Source organism: Nelumbo nucifera, chromosome 6 (genome assembly GCF_055504915.1).
Source record: "Nelumbo nucifera cultivar China Antique chromosome 6, China Antique-T2T, whole genome shotgun sequence".
Taxonomy (NCBI): Eukaryota; Viridiplantae; Streptophyta; class Magnoliopsida; order Proteales; family Nelumbonaceae; genus Nelumbo; species Nelumbo nucifera.
In genome coordinates this window covers 51134330-51156788 of record NC_142654.1, presented here as the reverse complement: position 1 = coordinate 51156788, position 22459 = coordinate 51134330, and the positions used below count along the sequence as shown (strand labels likewise).

The window sequence follows — 22459 nt, the reverse complement described above, 5'->3', positions numbered from 1 at the left end:
AAAAGAGGACAGTAAAAACGGACCTACAGGTTCAAGAAGCCATTTTTCAGCATTTTCTGATGAAGGCGTTTCAGCAGCAGAAGCATTTGTAGGTCTGAGCTTCCTCAATTGAATTCCTTTAAGCTGGATATTTTGTAGCTTTTGTGGGAAGAACTTAAAGCTCACAGACGCGAATGAAGTAGAGACTGGGTGTTGGGAAGTAAAAAAGCCGTGAACCCGAGGAGTTGAACAGCAAAGAGGCTTTGTGATAATGATATTGGCAAAAGATTGGGTTGTTGCGGCCATTTGGTAAGGAGATTTTGGTTTTGAAAATCTGCCAAGATTGCGAAATAAACAGCCATTAGGGAATTCGAGGATGGAGATATGGGATTTCAGCGGATAAGGAGTTCCGGTGGTAAGCCCATGTGGCAAACATTTAATGCTTGAAAAGAAATTGAGATGCGACAACAGAAGAAGCTGACAATGACAAGACGCTTTGGCCCATGACCCATGACCACTGGGGTAACCGGTATCGTTCGCATGGGGGGACGCCGGGACGGCTGGCCTCTGTCCTCCGACTCTGCCCTCTCTCTCCCCTCACACTTATAACGTGCGAAAGTTGAGAAGTAGGATATTTGATCCCAAAAAATATTTTCTTTTCTCGTATTTGGTTTGAGAGAAAGAGGGGGATGGGGTGAGAAAAGTGTGGGATATTAGAAATGGATTTTGAGTCGCACCAAAACCGTGCGACCCCAATGGAAAAATGTAAGAAACCATTCATTTTCTCTTTCGGCGAAACCAGTGACGACGGTACCATTCCCCGTTCGAACCTAGAAACAGAGCAACGGTGGCGGCACCCCCTCTCAGCCACTCCCTTCCTCCCTCTCTCATCTCTTCTTCTGGGTTCGCAGACACAGATCTAAGTTCTGCCATGGTAGAACTCAGATCTGAGTTCGTAGACACAGATCGGAGACACTCCCTTCCTCCCTCTCTCCTCTCTTCTTTTCTTTCGTCTTCTAGGTTTGCAGACAGTCGCAGACACATATCTGGGTTCGTAGACACAGATCTAAGTTTTGCCATGGGTTCGCAGACACAGATCGAAGACACTCCCTTCCTCCCTTTCTCTCCTCTCTTCTTCTTTTGGGTTCGTAGATACATTCACAGACACAGTGTTTTCTTCTCCCTCACTTTCTCTTCTCTTCTCCTTGAAACAGTGTTTTCTTATTCCCACTACTACAATTTTCAATCTATTTGATGAGAACAAAAAGTATCATATTTTTATCCCCAAATATTCATTTTTTTACATTAATTTAGCACTCAATTGGACTCATTACTCTTGTATTTCGATTCAGGGCAAGCAAGAAAGCGATTGGAAGAAAATAAGGCTAATTGGATGATTTTGCACAGTTTCGGCATTATTCAATAATCTGGGCTTAATTCTCGATCCCGGACTCCGATTTGGATGATTCAAGATGCACTGGAAATATAAGGGAAAGGCCCACAACTCTCATGTTTTGGGTTTTGACATATTTGGTCATCAAGGTCAAAATCGGACCCTAAGTCGAAACAATTTTGTAGTAAAGCCTAGCCCACAACTGAAGCCCAAATTCGCATAAGAGTCTTGTAGCGGCCCAAGTTATTAAAAAAACCCAACTCGAATTCAATAATGAAGAATCCTATCAGATTTAAATTTCAATTGTAATCCTAAAAAAATAAGAGATTGAGATTACTAGATAGGATAAGACAGAAGTAGATCAGATTAGGACTTTCTAATTTTAAAAGTTAATCTCCTAAAGGGAGTTGGAGAGAGCCCCTCTTCCTAAAGCTATATAAAGGGGGGAGGGGGGGACCAGCTTTAGGCATCAATCCAACGATCCATCAATCAAGCATCAAGCAATTCAACCAAGAAATATCAGTTCGGCTTTCTGAGAAGCAAAGCTTGGAGAATTCGAAAATCATGAGCAACTAAGCTTTCTCTTTTAGTTCAAGGGGGGAGGTTCGTTTGTGTCATCGTGAAGTTCTGTATTTAATTCAATATCTTGCTTTTTAATTCAAGTATTTGTTGATTCTTGTGCTTATTCTCTATGGATGTTAATGTTAATTAGTCTGACAAATTAATTAATGTTGATTTTCCTACTGCTATCCATGGTTCAGTGATCCATAATTGTCATGAATAGTGGTACAAGTAGCAATTAGGTAAATATCTTTATAGATCAATTGTTCGTGACAGCCTTTGACCAATGTATTGACATGTTTTAACCTAAAGGGAATCAATAGAACAAGATTCGATAACTGCAGCTATCTCAATTATTGTTATTTTGGTTTAACTGTTTTCACAAAGTTTAATGCTATCACTAGTTAATATGGAGCGCTATTGTACCCAGTCGATTAGTGATAAGTGTTGATCAAATGTTGGGTTTGGTCAGCCGATTTAGGAAAACATAAGGTTTATTATGGCTATCCTAATAAATCTAAGGTTAAATGCTTGAATTGCAAGACTGCCGAAGTCTACCTATGATCGATGACCAATTGACTAACCTGAACCCTTGAATCAGAATTCGATAAGACTGATTATATCTTGTTAGTTGAATTTGCTATTGCTTTCTTGTTCTTTTAGAAATTTTAATTAATTAATTTTCCCACTCCATTATATTACTCATTCGGCTGAGAAATTATTCCCTAGCTCCTTGTGGGATTCGACCTAATACCACTATTACTACAAAAATTTTATTGTGGGACTAGCATTAATTTTGAGGGCTTCGACAACCCGCCACTTTTCCTAAAAAATGCAGAAAATGCAAAAGTGGTTATTCATAACCACTTATACTTACATTCTATCAATTTCAATTAATCATTAACCCTCTACGTATCATAACAAAAGAAAAATATCCATATTTTAATAATTATTGAAAAGCTATTTTTTGAAATAAATATTTCTTGAAATTTTAATAATTAGTTAAAATAATAATAAATATAAATTTAACATTATTGATTCCATAATGTAAATTTAACATTACTGATTCCTCGTACTTAGTACGGGATCATTCACTAGTGTGTGTGTGTGTATATATTAAAACAAAGCGGTGAAGAAATTTTCTCATTTTTTATTTTTTATTCAATGTCATTTTTTAAAGAACCGATTAGATGCTCTCATTTCTCATGAAAATTTATCTAAAATCTCTCCCTCTTTTACCCACACGTTTCCAACAATATCCTCTCCTAAAATTTATCTTAAACTATCTCCCCCACTTTCTCCTAAATCATCTCCAATTCCTATTTATCTCTTATCTCTAATTTACTAGAGCATTTCTCTATACATACACACACACACACACACAGTTTTTGAGTAGACTAAGTTTTCAATTTTGAAACTATTTGATAATATCAGTTTTATGAATTCATAGTCTTCATTAGAAAATTAATAATAATTGCATTTATAATCAATTTAGTTTAACAATATTGAATAATTGAAAGTTTTATAATTTGAATTTCACTAAAACAAATAAATATTGGATAATAATAATATTATTAATAATAATTATTGATAATAATTTCAATAATATATTAATAATACAATAACAATTATAAAACTAGTAATAATAATCATAGTAGTAATACTAATAATATTTTAATTAATAATATTAATGTTAGTAGTAGTAATAATAATAATAGTAATAATAATAATAATCTATTAATTATTATTATTATTATTATTAATTATTAACTAAGAATAATAATATTAATTATTAACATCTTTACTAATTATCAGTATTTAATTAAATTGGGTTAGGTTTAAAAACAAACTAACTTAATTCATGTTAATTATGATTAACATTTAATAATTAACATTACTTGTATGATTATAAATTAATTATTATTAATTAATATGAACATAAAAATATTATTATTAATAGTGCTATTAATTATAGTATTTAATTTAACCAAGTTTGGTTTAAAACCAAACTGAATTAATTAATGATAATTATTAGTAATAATTATCAGTATTTATCATTAATTAATATAAATATGCAATGCTTGTATCCGAATTAATAAATATAATAATTAAACTTGCTATTAATTATCATTCTGAATTAATAAGTATCATTATTATCAGTAAATAATAATTTGAAGTAATTAAAATTAATATTTAATTATCAGTTCGAATTAAGATGGGTAATTTCAACAAATAATTTTAAGTAAATAAAGTTTGTTATTACCAACATTTTTGATGAATCGATTTTTGGTGATGGCCAATTTTTTGGCTAAGTACCTTGTCATTTGGTCTGCTTCCAAGTAGTCGATGATTCAGAGGCCGAAGTGGAGAACTTTTGCTAGATGAGGACCTGGATGCCGAGTTGACCAGGCCGAACTGCTTGTGAGGTGCCGGGATGACCAGGTGTCAAGCTACCTGTGAGGTGCAAGGCTGACCAGGTGGCGAGCTTCCTGTGAGGCGCCGAGCTCACCAGGTGTAGGGTTGACCAGGTGGCGAGCTGCTTGTGAGGCGTTGGGCTGCCTGTGAGGTGTCGAGCTGCCTGGTGACGAACTGGATTGATAAGCTTCATTGCTCTTTAGAGACCTGCAAGGAACCAAATGTCAGAGGACCTGGGGTGGCTAACTCGGCGAGGTCGTTCCGATGCTTAAGTCAGTACTCTCATAGTAGACTGCGAGCTAAAAATCACAAAGTATGAGAGCTAGAATTTGCCTACTTGCTTACTTTTTTACTCGCCTACTTGCCATTGGGGTTGGTGCCTTTATATAGGCATTGTTTGGCATGGGCTTCACGCATCATATCCAAGATTTCTACGAGGTCGTCTAAGTGGTCGAGATTCCTGGAAGTAACCGCCATGCACATTGACCACCTTCCGGATCGTTCGGCACGTGGGCCAACTTCCAAGGATCGTAGGAGTGTTTGGATATGCATGCCGAATTCGTTGGCGAGCACATCTTGCAAGTCGCCAAGTCGACACCTGTGCCAGGCCACCAGGTCGTGCCTGTGCTAGGCTGCCAGCTTGCGCTAAGGCCAGGTCGCGCCAAGGCCAGGCCACGAGGCCGCGCCTGGGCCGCCAGGTGGAACACCATCAACTTGGCTAAGGCAAGTTGTTGCCAAAGTGGTTCCGGGTGTCACCTAGTTGTTCCGAGGTGCCATGTGTCACAATATCATTGGAGGGCCAAATCCACCCTCATCAATTTTATTAAAAATCAGTATTATTAATATATTAAAAATTATAAAATCAGAAATAATAATAATATTATTATTATTAAGTAATAATATATTCTTATTATGTAAGCACTTAATGTGCATATTAAGTAATAAATTTGTTATAATTAATTTTTTTAGTTAATTAATGAAATAATAATTGCCTTTATAATTAGTTTAGTTAACAATGTTGAATAATTGAAAGTTTTATAATTTAACTTTCACTATAAATCAATTAATTAATGGATAATAACACTATTATTAATTATTATTATTGATAATAACAATATTAATAATTAACATTACTTATATATTTATGAATTAATATAAATATTAAATGATTATAGCCGAATTAATAATTAATTTATTTTTATTATGTATGCACTTAATAATATTTTAATAATTATTAACTAAGAATAATAATATTAATTATTAACATCTTTATTAATTATCAGTATTTAATTAAACCGGGTTAGTTTTAAAAACAAACTAAATTAATTAATGTTAATTATGATTAACATTTAATAATTAACATTAATTGTATAATTATAAATTAATTATTATTAATTCATATGAAAATAAAATAACTATTATTAGTAATGTTATTAATTATCCGTGTTTAATTTAACTGGGTTTGTTTTAAAATCAAACTGGTTTAATTAATGTTAATTATTAGTAATAATTATCAATATTTATCATTAATTAATTATCAATATCTAATTAAATACAAGTATTAATATAAATATTCATTGCTCGTATCCGAATTAATAATTATAATAATTAATTATCATTTAATGTATAAATTAATTATTAATTCGGCTATAATCATTTACGGGGTCATGACACAAGCTAGGCATGACCCCGTACTAAGTACGGGTCATAATCTGAACTATTTTAGTCTTTTAAATCATCTATATTAGAATTTTAGTTTAGTTTTTTATTTCATTTTTATAGATTATTATTTGATTTAAGAGACACCTTATTTTATCTAGAGGAATGGTCCACATCATTTATTATTTCATTTGAGATTTACAACTTATGCTTATATGATAAATTTGATTTTGGTTTCTTATTCAATTTAGAAAATTAAATCATGTTTAATTTGTAATTAACAATTTATGCTTTTTTCTTCTTTTTAATAACCTATGGATAGTAGGTGCGGCAAAATCCTAACTACAGGGCAACTATTATTTTGTTTGAGATTCAATACTTGTATGATAAGTTTGATATGAGTATTTTAGGAAGGTGGAGATATCTTAGGTAGAGAAGCATTAGATAATTGAGTATTTTATGAGAGTAAAGAATTATAGTTAATGTTAAAAAATTAAAAAAAAAGAAGAAGAAGTAAGTTTAGATAAATAGTGTAGAAGGATGAAGAGGAAGTGCTAACATAGGCAATTACATTTTATACATGTAATACATATCCAATTAATTTTTACTTAAATAGTTGTTTTCAATTTTCTATCACATTTTAATTAACTTAAATTAAATTATTAGCTTTATTTGGTTAATAAATCTAAGGCAACTTAATGAAGTTAATTAATCCAATTATTTAACCATTTTATTCAATCATATTCTTTTTTTTGGAACAATCATTTTAATTAATTAATCATGTTTAGTAATTATTAGATCATTATAATTAATATTTTAAAATTTAAATATTTTACATATTATTTAAGTATTTAAATAAAAAAATATTTAACATAACTAGATTTTAAATAGTTAAACTAAAGAAATTATGTAATAAATTTAAAAAATAATTATGAAAAGTAGAAAAATAATTATAACATAATGTTGAAATTAATAATAATTTAATATTTGTACATAATATTGTAAATAACTAATTTCACTTATATCAAGTAATAATTCAAGAAAATAACTTTCAAAAAAATAATACTTTTTAATAATAATTTTAAACTCTTAATCTATATTTATTATACAATTATATATACTAAAATTAATATTTTTTTGTGATAGATGTATTTTCAATGATTATGTATAGATTTGTTTTGTTTTGTTATTTTAACAGAATACGTTGAATAATTAATGGAGGTTAAGCTACTATTATTTATTTTTTTAAATTTAATTTATTGTACTTATTGTATTTATTGTATTTTTGTTATAACTTATTGATTGATTAATATTTATTAGAGATTAAAATATTATTTGAGATTATATTATTTATTGACTAAGTTAATATATTTTTAGTACTTATTGAATGTTTGTAATTATTGTATATTTTTCATTATCAATATATTTTCAATAATTGTGTATTTCTGCTATAAAATTTTAATAATTATTGAAGATTAAACTGTTGTTATTTATCAGAGATAAGACTATTAATTTAGCTAAAATTCTGAATGTTCATGAGTTGGTTCAATCCGGTCATAGGCAATTTGGCCAACCAAACCGACCCACTCAAGTTGTACCGGTTTGGATCGATTTTCATAAAAGTTCAGTCGGTTCAAAAGATTTAAATTTAAAAGTTAAATTTAATTTTAAAAATTACTGTGCGATTAATAAAAAATAAATTTAAAAATTAGATTTATGAAATAAAACATTTTAGACTAAGAAATATGGGAAATTTCTTACTTTTTCATATTAAAAAATATATTTAAAATATAAAATATTATATATATATATATATATATATATATATATATATATATATATATATATATATATATATCCATGGTTAAGTTGTTCGATTTTGGTCAGTTTACAAATGGCCAAAGTGAAATGATCCAACCTGGTCGAATTGGGAAAACTTTGAACCAAAGCCAACCTCAAATACTAGAAAACCGACCAACTCGGGTTGGTCGGTTTCATAAGTTTGATGAATAAACCTAACTGAAATTAATTATTGTTATTTTTGTATTATAAAAAAATTATTAGAAGTAATATATAAAATATGAATAATTATTAATTATTTAAAAAGTTAAAAATATAAAGCAATTGTATACTCTTATGTGTTTATATTAGGGTCATTTACTAGAACACACCTTATAGTTTTACATATTTACTTAAAGCTACCTTATACTTCTCATTTTACTAAAACATCCCATATTTTTTACAACTTATTTACTTAATCAACCTTTCATTAAGGAGTGTTTGTTTTGCCATTAGACCCATGATTTTTTATTCCAAAAATACCCTTAAAACTTTTTATACAGAAAACAAAATTGGCCAAATATAGCCAATAAAGTTGTTGTTCATGTCTTATTAAGGGCAAGAATGGTATTTTTATTTCTATTTTCTTTTGATTAAATTTATTTAAATGAACATTAGGGTCAACACTGTCATTTTCCACTATCATCTAATGGAAGATTGATTAAATCTGTTGCAAATTATAAGTGGTGTTTTAGTAAAATGCTAACTATAGGGTATATTTTAGTAAATCCATGAAACTATAAGAGTATTTTAGTATATGACCCTTTCTATTATTTATCTTTCGCTTAATAATCTCGTGCATCACACGGGTCCCCGCTAGTATATATTAAAACTTGGGTGAAGAAATCTTCTCATTTTTTGAATTTTTTATTTTTTTATTCCATGTTATTTTTTAAAGAACCAATGAGATGCTCTCCTTCCCCAACAATCTTTTCTCCTAAAATTTATCCTAAACTACCTCCCCGACTTTCTCCTAAATCATCTCCAATTCATATTTATCTCCTAACTTATATCTAATTTACTATAGAATTTCTCTCCAAATTATGTTTAATTCCTATTTATCCTCTTTGCCACTTTTTATCTATTTCTATTTAAAGAAAGTTTAAATTAAAATTTTAAAAATTATTTAAATATTTTAAAAAATTATATAATAACTTTAAACTATTTAATAAAAATACAAAAAATAATTATAATAGATTTAATAATATTCATATTATTAATAGTTTTATATTTTTACAAATTCCATCACGAAATTATGTACTAACAATATAAATTATGATTTTCCAGATTATTCAGATTAAATGTTATTCAGATAATAGAAATGTGACATTAAAAAATAAAATATTATTTCAATATTCAACAACTAAATATCTTAAATAATAAAATACTAAAAATAGCTAAATAATTACGTAAAAAAATATTTAATTATTTAAATATTTCAATAACTAAATATCTTAAATTCAAATAATGATTATTTTTAAATATTTATATATTATTTAACTATTTAAATAACAAAATATTTAACATAACTATATTTTAAATAGTTAAAATAACAAAATTATGCAAAAAAAATAAAAAATATCACATAATATTCAAATTAATAATAATTTAATATTTTTACAAATTACAAAATTCATCACGAAATTACGTACTAACAATATAAATTATGATTTTTTAGATTATTCAAATTAAATGTTATTCAAATAATAGAAATTTAACATTAAGAAAATAAAATATTATTTAAATATTTCAATAACTAAATATCTTAAATTCAAATAATGAGTATTTTTAAATATCTTATATACTATTTAAATATTCAAATAAATAAATATTTTAAATAACGAAATATTTAACATAACTATATTTTAAATAGTTAAAATAACGAAAAAATGCAATAAATTAAAACAATTACAATAAAAAAATCATACATAATATTAAAATCAATAATAATTTAAAATTTTTACAAAATTAATAATGAAATTACATAATAATAGAATAAATTATAATTTTATAGATTATTGAATTGAATTAATAATTAAAATTATAAAATTTAAATAAGGATATTATTTAAATAATTAAATAATATTTTAAATAACCAATTTTACTTATATCCATTAATAATTCTAGAAAAATAACTTTCATAAAAATAATATTCATTAATAATTATTTTTAAATCTTAATCTTTATTATTATATATTTAATATATTAAAATTAATATTTATTGTATTTTCAGAAATTATTTATAATTTTTTATAAATATATTTTCAATAATTATGTATAAATCTATTTTTGTTTTGTTATTTAATATAAAATTTTGAATAATTATTAGATATTAAACTACTGTTATTTAACTTTTTAAATTTAATTTATTATACTTATTGTATTTATTGTATTTTTGAGATTACACTATTTATTGACTAACTTAATATATTTTTTAGTATTTTTATTATTTTATTCTATTAGTTATTTATTTTATTTTCATTATCAATATATTTTGAATTATTGTGCATTTTCACTATAATTTTTAATAATTATTGGATATTAAACTACTTTTACGAGATTAAAATATTAATTTGGATGAGATTAGAATGTTGATCACAACCTGGTTTATTTCGGTTGTAGGCTATTTGGCCAACGAAATCGACTTGGTCAGGTTGGGGAGTTGGTCACCCGAAATCTAGTGACCATTTGTGGAAACCAACTAAATCGGGTTGTATTGGTATGGGTTGAAAACTTATTTTAAATTTTAAAAATTACATTGACATTATTAAAAAATAAATTTATAATATAAAATATTTGAGATTATGAAATATGGGAATTTCCCCACTTTCCTGTATTAAAAATTATATTTAAAATATAAAAAATATTAATATATATATGCAATTGGGTCATTCAATTTTGGTCAATTTACAAATGGCCACAACGAAACTGGTCCCAATTTCAACCAGAAATATTAAAAACTGAGTGATATGGGTCGAGTTGGTCAGGTTGGTTGGGTTCATCAGTTCGATGAACAAGCTTAGCTGAAAATAAATTATTGTTATTTTTGTATTGTAAAAAGTGATTGAAAGTATTATAAAATATAAATAATTAATCATTATTTAAAAAGATAGAAATATAAAATAATTGTATACTCTTATGTGTTTTATTGTTTAGCTTTCCTTAACAATTCACGTGCATTGCACGAGTCCCCGCTAGTTTATATATTATATATTATCTACTAGTGGGGAGATAGGGATGCGTGCACGGGATTTATTAAGCCAAAGCTAAACAATAAAAATATATAAGAATATACAATTGTTTTATGTTTTAATTTTTATATCATTAATAATTATTTATATTTTATATATTACTTTTAATAATTTTTATAATACAAAAATAACAATAATTTATTTCAATTAAGTTTTTTCATCAAATTGATGAAACTAACCAACTCGACCCGAGTTGATATGTTTTACAATTTTTTTAAATTATGATAATTTTCTATTGTTTCTATTAATTCATAGGAATTATCTTTTTTTTTTTTGAAATATTGGTAGCCCATATTTGGTTATTTTCTTGGTTAAGTTTTGTTCATCTCTAATAATAATTTATAACAATTTATGGTAATCTTTGATAAATTATTCATTTATGGTAATTACTATTATTGATAACTTTTGGTAATTTATCAAAAATTCTGATAATATATGTAATTATGTACTTATTGATAATTATTTTGTGTATTTTTGTAATTTATCATATTTTTTTGGAAATATTATTAATTCATTATTGGTAATTATGATATTTTTCTTAAATATTGGTAAATGTTTATGGAAATTAGCATATTTTCTTATAATACTAATAAATATTTTATTATGTTCTTTGTTAATTTATCTTATTTTATACTAATTTATGACACTTTCTTAAATTATTACTATATATTGGTAATTTTTTTTTATTTTTTTCCTATTGACTTCTACAAATTATCATATTATTTTTTGAAATATTGGTAATCTGATTTTTGTAAATTTCTATTTATGACAGTTTATTGAAAATAATATTAATCAATTTTTGATTTTTTTTTGAATTTGGTAATATGAAAAATGTATACAAATTTTGTATGGAATCACAACAAAATCAATACCAATGTATGCAAGTCATATCATATGGTATATAATCACATTAAAATCAATAATGAACACATGGAAGACAAATGCTATGTAGAGAGAGATGCTATGTAACCACAATAAAATCAATTACCAACACAATCAATTGATAATATATTTTCAGAAATATTGGTAAAGTAATGTAAGTTTCTACTAATTAAATGTAATTTCGTTAAAATAGTTATGATGTAAAAAATTTAAAATATTTATATAGGGTCAAATCCGGTTTAGATAGGATTTTTGGAAATACTGGTAACCTAACTTTGGTTGTTTTATTGGTAAATTTTTGTTCATCTATAATAATTTACGACAATTAATGGTAGTAAGTTTTTGCTATGTGTAGTAATTTTTTATAATTACTAAAATTTTTGAAGATTACTAATAATTATCTATGTTGATCTTTGGTAATTTATCATAACTTTCTATTGTTTTTATTAATTCATAGGAATTATCATTGTTTTTGAAATATTGGTAGCCCATATTTGGTTATTTTCTTGATTAATTTTTGTTCATCTCTTATAATAATTTAGTTTATGGTAATTTATCATATTTGTTGGAAATATTATTAATTCATTTTTAGTAATTATGATATTTTTCTTAAATATAATATTGGTATTATGTCTTGGTTAATTTATCTTATTTTATACTAATTTATGACAATTTCTTAAAGTAAATTTTTATTTTTTCTATTGACTTCTACAAATTATCATATTATTTTTGGAAATATTGGTACTTTATGACAATTTTTTATATGTTTTTGATAAGTTAATACTAGTAATTATTAACTTCCGTCCTATATTAAACAAATAATATAATGAACAATAAACAATAAACATTATGTAACTGTTTATTATTATTATTATTATTATTATTGTTGTTATTATTATTAAACAAAAAATAATATTAGTTAAACAAATAATATTAATCATTATGTAATCGTGTTGTACATGGTAAATCTAACAACCATGTATGACATGGTAAATAAAATACTGGATAAAAAATAGGTCATCGTCAACCCATTACATATTTTATCGAAAACGGGTCAACGAACCCATTTTTGATTGTCCTCTTCACACGAATATAGAAAACAGGTTATTTTTACAGCCTCCCCCCTTTTATGGTTTTCTTCTTAATGTTTTACTAGCAAAGGGACCCTGCGTTCAAGGTTTAAAATTTCAATATGATACGCCTGATACGGGGCATATTGTATCGTATCTTTGAAAAACAAATATGGGATATGCATAAAAATCGGGCGTCTCATCTTTTTTCATGCGTATCGAACCTGTACCGGGGTGTATCAGGGCGCATCAATAGCATATTGACAAAAAAGATACGACCAAAAACTGAAAAAATAAATAAAAGGGAAAAGCAAGCTTCTTTTCCCTGAAATAAGCTTTCTTTTACCCCAAAATAACTCTAAAACTCCAAACCTCATTCCTACAGTGCTAGATTTGCAAAAATTTGCAAGAAACAAGTGTGAATCATTGATTTTTTTTGAACATTTTTCAAATTTTGAAAAAACATGGTAAAAGTAGGTAAATTTTTTCAATTTTTTTATAATATCTTGTGATTTCGTTTTTTCTTGAATGTATAAATTTATGTTGATCTACATTTCTTACATTCAAAATCACAACTTTTTTGTGTTATTAGTACATTTATGGAAATTTCATGAAGATATTTGGGGAAATATAAATTAACAAAGAATTTGAAAATGTAATTTTTTCTTTACCTATAAAGTCTAAATATGTTTTAGATCTATGGATTTATCTATCATATCCACAGGCCAATTGAAATTATTCTTTAACAATTTTTTTTATATTTTTAGAATTAAAAAAAAATAATTAATTATATTTTATCATTTGATCATAATGATTGAATATATTATAATTCTATGGATGATCTATCATATCCACAAAGCAATTGAAATTTCTTCTTTAATAACTATTTTTTGAATGTATTATATAATGTTTATTTATTTTTTATAATTTTTGAAAATAAATAATAAATAATTATTAATTATATTTTCACTTAGAAGTTGTGGAATGCATGTTTTATGGTTGGATAGGAGAGTTGGGTTTTTTCCATCCCATAAACATTAAAACTTAAGAATTATATTGTATAAATTATAGTTAACCCTAGGATTTTAATGAAATTATAATTAACTATAATATATTTCTTTATAAAACCATTAAAATATATTAATTTATTGTATATACACCTCGTTGGGGTCTTATATTTAGTGTTGTTGTTATATTTTTATGATTTGTTAAAGTATTTATAGTGTTTCCAAGTGTATCTATGCGTATCTTAGTTTTTCTCCGATACACATGCGTATCCAAGGCGTATCCTGATGATGCGTCTCTTAAAATTGCCTATCCAATACACTTGGTGTTTCCAATACTTTGAACCTTGCCTACGTTGTAGTGCTTGCAAAAGTTAAATTATTGTATAGAAAAAAATGAATTTGCAAAAGGTAATTTGTTTAATTAAAATATTTTATGGATAATAATATATTTTAATTTAATAAATAAAATAATAATAAATAAATAAATTTTTTAGTTTTGAAGTCAATTTAATATAAATAAATCAATTTTGTTGTCAAGTAAAGAATACAAATATTTTTTCTCAATTTCCTAGTCAGGCCTTGGGCTTTATATGAGGGTTAGGCTTGGGCTCAAGATCTAGGCCCAATGGTCTGGTCATGCTCAAGCTTGGGCCTAAATATGTTCTATTGATATAAAAAGCAAAGCTTAACATGGCCTATGAATAAGTTAAATCCCAACCCTAGGGGTAGAAACAAGGGGACCCTAAGGAGACATGGCCGCCCTATGGCCCAATAAATCCCCACTCTTCATCAATATTTCCCCCTTCCCCCACTCCCCACCCCAATGGTTGCGCCCCCCCCACCACACCCCCCAATGGCCATCCATATTTATTCCCTCTACCCCCCCCCCCCCCCCAATCCACTTAGATTATGGCACCCCTCATAAAAAATTTCTAGCTCTGCTGCTCTGCCCAACCCAAACTTAACCTATTGATAGCACTAAATTACCCACCAATCACTTAGATTTTAGCCCCTTCATAAAAAATTCCTAACTCCACCCCTGCTCAACACAAACCAAACCTATTGATAACCCTAAATTATTAGGTTCAGGGAGAGAGATATAATTTGTTAGTAAAATAAATTATTAATTAATTGAATAATTTAGTAAATTAAATAAGTAGAAATCTATGGATAATAATTTATTTAATTTTGTAAAATAAATAAACCAATTATTTAATTTAATAAAATAAAAAATGAAATATTTATTTACTATTGGGACATGACTGGTCCAAGTTATCTAGAACCAAACTTGACTCATTGACATGTCAAATTAAATAAATAAAAATTTATGGATAATAATATATTTAATTAAATAAAATAAAATAATAATTAATTAATTAAAATTTTCACTTTTGAAGTCAATTTAATATAAATAAATCAATTTTGTTGTTAAAAATAGAATACAAATCTTTTTCCTCAATCTTAGTTGGGCTTTGGGCTTTATATGGGGGTTGGGTTTGGGCTCAAGATCAAGGTCCGATGGTCTGGTCATGCTCAAACTTGGACTTGAATATGTTCTATTGATATAAAGGCAATGCCCGACATGACCTGTGAATAGGTTTAATCCCAACCCCAGGGGTGGAGCCAAGGGGACCCAAGGAAGCCATGGGCCCCCATTCCACTTACATTTAGGCCCCCCTCATAAATATTGGGCTCGGGGAGAGAATAATTTGTTAGTAAATTATTTTTAATAAATATCTTTTAAAATCTTTCTTTCAATATCAAATCTCCTCTATTTTACTAATTTATAAATAATTTATTTATTTTTTAAATAAATAAATGTTGAGATAATAATAATAAATTAAATAAATAATTTAGTAAAATAAAATAAATGTCTATCAAAATCTTTCTCTCAATGTCAAATCTCCTTTATTTTACTGTTTTATAAATAATTTATTCAATTTTATTAAATAAATTAATGCTTAGATAATAATAAAAAATAAATAAAAGTTGAGATCAATAATAAGAGAGAGAGAGAGAATTAGGTGAGAGAGAAGAGGGATGGCAATTTATTTTACGGGGAAGTACGAATACACTCGATGCAGAATTTTGAATTCCAACCCCCCTACTTCTAGCCCTCTCCCCCACTATAAACCACATCCTGCTCATGAATTTGGCATCAATTCACGGTCAGGATGCATTCCCCCTGTACTATGGGGCTATAAAATTATGATTTGGGCTGATTGGTCATTCTCCCTTTATTTTATAGGATGGCATAATCGTAAATAATAATAAAATAAAGGGAAATTATCTAAAACTCACCATGAGTTTTCAACATTTCTCTTAAACTCACCACAACTTTCAAAATGTCTAAAGTTTACCATGTCAGTAAGTTTTTATTTTCCAAAACTCACCTTCTATTAGTGCACCATTAGTGCTTCTTAACAGAGGTGTCCATGTTAGCATAAATAACAACTTTCATGACCAAATTACCCATAAATGGTGAGAGAGGAAAAATGATCTTTTTCATTTTTCAATTTTCTTGTTTTTTTGCATTTTTAATGTTTTGTTATAATTTCTATTTTTTTTACATTTTTCTATTTTCTAAAATCTATAATTTTTTGTTTTTTTCTACAATTTTTATTTTATGATTTTGTTTTCCAATTTCTATAGTTTCTATAATTTCAAAATATTTCTTTTATTTTGTTTGCAATTTCTATAATTTTTATATTTTTATAATTTCTATGTTTTTATGTATTTTATATTTGAAAATATTTTTTGAACATTTTCCTTTTTTTCATGCCTAAATATTAAACTGGTAATATATTAACACCCGTTAATTTATTTTGTATATATTTTATATATGAAGGTTAAAATGGTAATATATTAATGTCTATTAGTCTGTTTAACGCCAAGTTAGTGACGTGGTGAGTTTTAGACATTTTGAAAAGTTGTGGTGAGATTAAGAGAATTGCTAAAAACTCATGGTGAGTTTTAGACAATTTCCCTAAAACAAATAAATGCTTAGATAATAATAAAAAAATGAATGAATAAATAAAAGTTGAGATAAATAATAGGAGAAGAGAGAGAATTAGGTGAGAAAGAAGAGGGATGTCATTTTATTTTATTGGATGGCATAATCATAAATAATTATATTTACAACTCCTATAGTTTTTGAATATCATAAAGCCAATTAAATTGTAAGGTTTGTTTTATATGTGATAGTCTTGTAATTTTTGAATTCCATAGAGGCAATTACAAGTTGAAAAGTTTGTCTTATATGTGGTAGGTAGTCTTATAATTTTCGAATACCATAAAGGCAATTACAAGTAAATTACATAAGGATGGTTTGTCTTTATGTGACATTCCTATAATTTCAAAGGAAAAAAGGCAAAAGTTACTGTTAGATTCCATTTCTTACATCCTTAGGCTTTCCTTCTTACACATTTCATCTTAATATATTTATATAGATCTTATTAATCAACTTATAGTGTTTTTCACTATATATTCAATACAAAAAGATGGATAAAAGTACCCAGATTTAAGAACAAAAGTGATTGTTCGCCCTCCAAAACAGTTGTCTTTTTGCCCATATTTTCAGTCAAAAAAACAAAAATATTTAATATGGATTGGTAACAAAGAAAGAATAATGGAGGCAGGGAAGGAGTTTTACCTGTGTTGGGCGATGAATCAAAGTAGTTCTGCCCCTATTATTTTGTCCAAAACATAGTTTTGGTCCAAAATAGCACCTCCCACCCCTTGTTTTTATTGATAAAAATAGCAAAATTTAAACTGGGTTCGGAATAAAGAAGGAAAAAAAGAGATGGTGAAGTGGTTTACCTATTTGGTGTCATTCCGCCTCTCTTTTTCTCTCTAAAAATAGAACACTGTGAAATGTATGACATAAAGAAAGACATAGCAAAAATTAAAAAAGAAATATAGGTGTTGATCGTGAGAATAGAAGGAAGAAAAAAGAATGGGGAAAACTTGACTCCAAAAGTAGAAGAACAAAGTTTATGTGTTTAAGTTGGACGCGATTTAGGAGAGGTTTCCATGGTTTTTAAAACTGACCCAGAAATGGAACCGTTCTGGGCACCGTTTTCTGGTTTGGCGGTTCAACCATCCGAGTCGAGCGGTTCAACCCGTGACATCATAAACAAATAAAAAAACAAAAAGTATTTATATAATAAAAAATATCATAGAAATTTTAATGAAATACAAAAAATACACAGAAAAATACAGGGAAAAAACAACATATGAAAAAAATAAAAATATCTAAATATAAAATAATAAAATATACAAAATACAAAAAAATTCCAAAAAATATAGAAAAATTCCAAACAATATAGAAAAAAAATATGTAAGCAAGAATATGTAATGTCCAGTCATAGAACATGAACTTGTGCAACATGTGAATTACTTGCAGCATTTTTCAGTTGTGCACCATTACCAAAGCTTGATTTTCCAGCTGGGAGAGGAAGAACTTTGGAATCACTATGGGGTTAGAGATAGGATCTGTTGGAATCTCATTAGCTGATTCACGAAGAATAGCATTAAGCATGGCCACATCTAATCTATTCATGCATTGCTCCATCACCTGGCTATCGAGAAAAAAAGATTACCATGTCATATTTAGAGCTTAGACCTAACTATATATTGATAGGGCGAAGGAGAACAGCCACTAGAATATCATTGCAGAAAGACTGATACCTGAGTATGATATAGGAAGCGAATTCTAGAAACATATAAAAAAGGGGGCTACTTATAAAGGAATTCCATGTTCACTCTACATGTAAAAGGGTCCATGCTTAAACTATCACTTAACAACATCCGTGCAATGGTCAATCCATACAATGCTTAATGCTTATGCACCCAGATTAGCACCGGATAATAAAGGCCAATTACAAATGGCAGCTGGGGCACTTGATTTGTGCAAGTACATTAGTAACAGATAATGAAAATATAGACTACCAGTCTAGCCAGCACAGGTAAACAACCACGCTCATGGCCTCCAGCTCGAACAGGGCAAAGCTTTTCACAAGCATCCTTGAAAGCTTCTTTCCAAATGTGTAAAGAAAAGTTCCCTTGTTCTTGGTCACCCAAACTCCCTGAGTTTGATGCCATTACTTTAGCATTTGCTATCCCGGTGGCAGACTGCATGTATGGTGTTAGAGTATGGAGAAACAAACAGAAAGCCAGGTAAAAAAGCTAGCAGTAATTCAGGATGCTTAATCTAGAAAAATCTGAAAATTCAATTATTCGGGAGAAAATCCAGGGTTCAACCTTTTCCAGTGTAGTTACAAATGTCTACAGATCCTCCCAGTCATCAAAACCATTAGAAAAAAAAACTTCTCTTTCTTGTTCAGAGAACTTTCATTCCATTTTAATGGGGAAGATTTCTTTTCGTTTCCCATTTTACCACCATTAGCTTCAATTTGGGGATCATCACAAATTGATAGTTGAGATTCCCCCAAAACCAGGCTAATAATTGCCCTTAAAACAACTGAATTCGACAACCAAAAAGTTAACCTGCATTCAAAGGAAAGCACAATCAGGTGGAGCATGAGAGGAAATAATCAAGTTCCCTAGTGTAGCCTAAGTAACTGTATCAAACAATTAAAGAGAGTTGCAGGCTCTACAAACAAGTTCAAGAAGTTGCCTAATCAAGTTCTCTAGTGGGCTCGGGCAGTCAGGCTTGGTTGCAGGCAAGTTGCCACTGCAAGCCTGCAAGTGCTGCTCCAAGAAGTTGACAGTGGGCTTGCTCGCCAATGCCCAATGCCGAGTGCCGAGTGCCGAGTGCCACTACAAGCTCGCCGTCCACCGCTGCAAGTGCTGGTGAATCTTTTCACTGTCGGACGCTGCTGCAAGTGCTGGTGAGAGTGACTTTTCGCCGCTGCAAGCTCGCCGGTCGCCGTCGGTGTGTGTCGCTGTCAGATGCCGGAGGTGATGGCCGTCGCAGGTGGTTGGTCGATAGGGTGTGAGGGTTGAGAGGACTGAGGATAGAACTCGGGAAGGGTTAAAATTCTAACCTTAAAGCTAAAGGGAATAAGGGATTCGAACTGGGTTGGAATATAATAGGAATTTTATTTTTTTTTGTTTTTTTTATTTAAAACATTAAAAATTTTAAAAACTAACCCACGAACCGCTGCCCGGGTCGAACGGTTTAGCGGTTTGATCGCCCGAGTCAGTGACTTCTGACATTTTCAACGTTTTTTACCAAATTCTGGTTTTTAGTAAAACCGGACCTGGGGGGTGACCAGTTACCAGTTTTTTTGGTCCGACCGTCCGGTCCGATCTTGTTTTGAAAACCATGGAGGTTTCAGATGTGAAAAACCCTCCTAGAACCGTGATGAAACATGGCTCTTTGAAAGCCATTTGACTCAAGTGTAAGAATTTAATTGGTTAAATTCATAAAAACATGTATTAAAAAAAAATTCGAAAACAGAGACAATTTCTTCACTTCTTTTAATTTTCTAATTTAATTTTCCTATTTTTTAATAGTTATTTAGTTGAATAATAATAATGGACTATTATTTAAATAGTTTTGGAGAATATTTATTTCGTAGATTAATTTCATAAATTTTTAATGATTTTTTATTTAAAAAAGTATGGATTATTAGTTAAAGAGTTTCTCTAAATTATTTGATAATTGTTAACTATAATTATTGTTGTAATTATTACGCCAATTAGTAAATTACGCCAATTAGTAATATCTTTTATGAATCAATAATTGTTGTAAAAATTTAATGAAAAATTATTAAATTACAATGATTAATGTAAATTATGTTAAACATTAAAAATTTGAACATTTATTAATTAACTAATGGTTAGTTTTCACTAATGGTTGATCGGTTTTGAGTGACCAACTCCCTAATCCAACCAAATCAGTTTGGCCGGCGAAACAATCTCCAACCAAATTGAATTGCCTAGTGAACACTCCTAATTTTAGCTAAATTAATAGCCTAATATATATATATATATATAAATATATGTATATATATATATTAAAATTGGTCCATCCATGTCAGCATATCTCTCATTTGAGAGAAGTTATTTATCTATTTTCTCCATTTTTTGTATTTTTTCTTATTTTTTAAATATAAAAATAGTAATCATTGCTTATCTTGATTAGATAAAACAACCAATGAGATGCACTTTCCCATAACCTAAATAATCTCTTCTCCTAAAATATCTCCTAAACTACCTCCCCACTTTCTCCAAAATTATCTATAATTCCTATGTATCTTCTAAATTATCTCTAATTCCTATTTATCCCCAAAATTATCTCTCCCCTACTTTTTATCTATATCTATCTAAAGAAATTTTGGATTAAAAATTTAACAATTATTTGAATACTCTAACAAAATTATATAATAACTTTAAAATATTTATTAAAAACACAAAAAATAATTTTATATTTTTACACAGTATATCACGAAACTATGTACTAACAATTTAAATTATGTTTTTCCAGATTATCAATTTAAATGTGTTTCAAATATTTAATAATATCTAATAGCTTTAAATAAATAAAGTTCAAATAACAAAAAAATATAAATATTTTATAGATTATTTAAAGATTTATCATAACTAGATTTTAAATAGTTAAAATAATAGAATTATGTAATAAATTTAAAAAATTTCTTCAAAGTAGAAAAATAATTATAACATAATATAGAAATTAATAATAATTTAATATATTACAAAATTAATATGAAATTATGTAATAATAGTATAAATTATGATTTTATGGATAATTAAATTCATTAAATTATTGATATTTTAAAATTTAAATATTTTACATATTATTTAAGTATTTAAATAACTAAATATTTTAAATAACAAAATATTTAACATAACTAGATTTTAAATAGTTAAAATAAAGAAATTATGTAATAAATTTAAAAGAAAATTCTGAAAAGTAGAAAAGTAATTGTAACATAATATGAATTTAATAATAATTTAATACTTTTACATAATTTTGTAAATAAATAGTTTCACTTATATCAAGTAATAATTCGAGAAAATAACTTTCAAAAACATTAATTTCTATTAATAATAATTTTGAACTCTTAATCTGCATTTATTATATAATTATATATACTAAAATTAATATTTATTGTATTTCATTAATTATGCATTGTTTTTTGTGATAAATGTATTTTCAATGATTATGTATAAATTTATTTTGTTTTGTTATTTAACAGAAAACTTTCAATAATTATTGGAGATTGAACTACTATTATTGAATTTTTTAAATTTAATTTATTGTATTTTTGTCATAACTTATTGATTAATTAATATTTATTTGAGATTATACTATTTATTGACCAAGTTAATATATTTTTAGTACTTATTGTATTTTTGTAATTATTGTATTTTTTCATTATCAATATATTTTTACTAAAAGCAAATACAAATTAA

The 22459-nt window shown here is 27.4% G+C and overlaps 1 protein-coding gene and 1 long non-coding RNA gene across 3 annotated transcripts in view; both read right to left on the bottom strand.

Annotated features, from left to right (window-relative positions):
* The window catches only part of LOC104587718 (SMAD/FHA domain-containing protein), a 59296-nt gene extending 58188 nt beyond the window's left edge, over nucleotides 1-1108 (bottom strand). Inside the window, exon 1 of one of the 2 annotated variants that reach the window (XR_016077542.1) lies at nucleotides 24-1108. Coding sequence is in view for 1 of the 2 variants with exons in the window: in XM_010245430.3 (XP_010243732.1) it covers nucleotides 24-285 (262 nt within the window). In the remaining variant the exon portion in view is untranslated. The remainder of the gene's footprint in view (nucleotides 1-23) is intronic. The other variant, XM_010245430.3, reaches the window with a different exon arrangement.
* A 17676-nt stretch (nucleotides 1109-18784) lies between these two features.
* On the bottom strand, nucleotides 18785-20145 carry LOC104587719 (uncharacterized). Its single transcript, XR_016077612.1, has 2 exons — nucleotides 19695-20145; nucleotides 18785-19564 (listed from the first exon to the last, which is right to left on the bottom strand). It is a non-coding gene; the product is annotated as an uncharacterized LOC104587719 (long non-coding RNA).
* Nucleotides 20146-22459: the final 2314 nt, after the last annotated feature.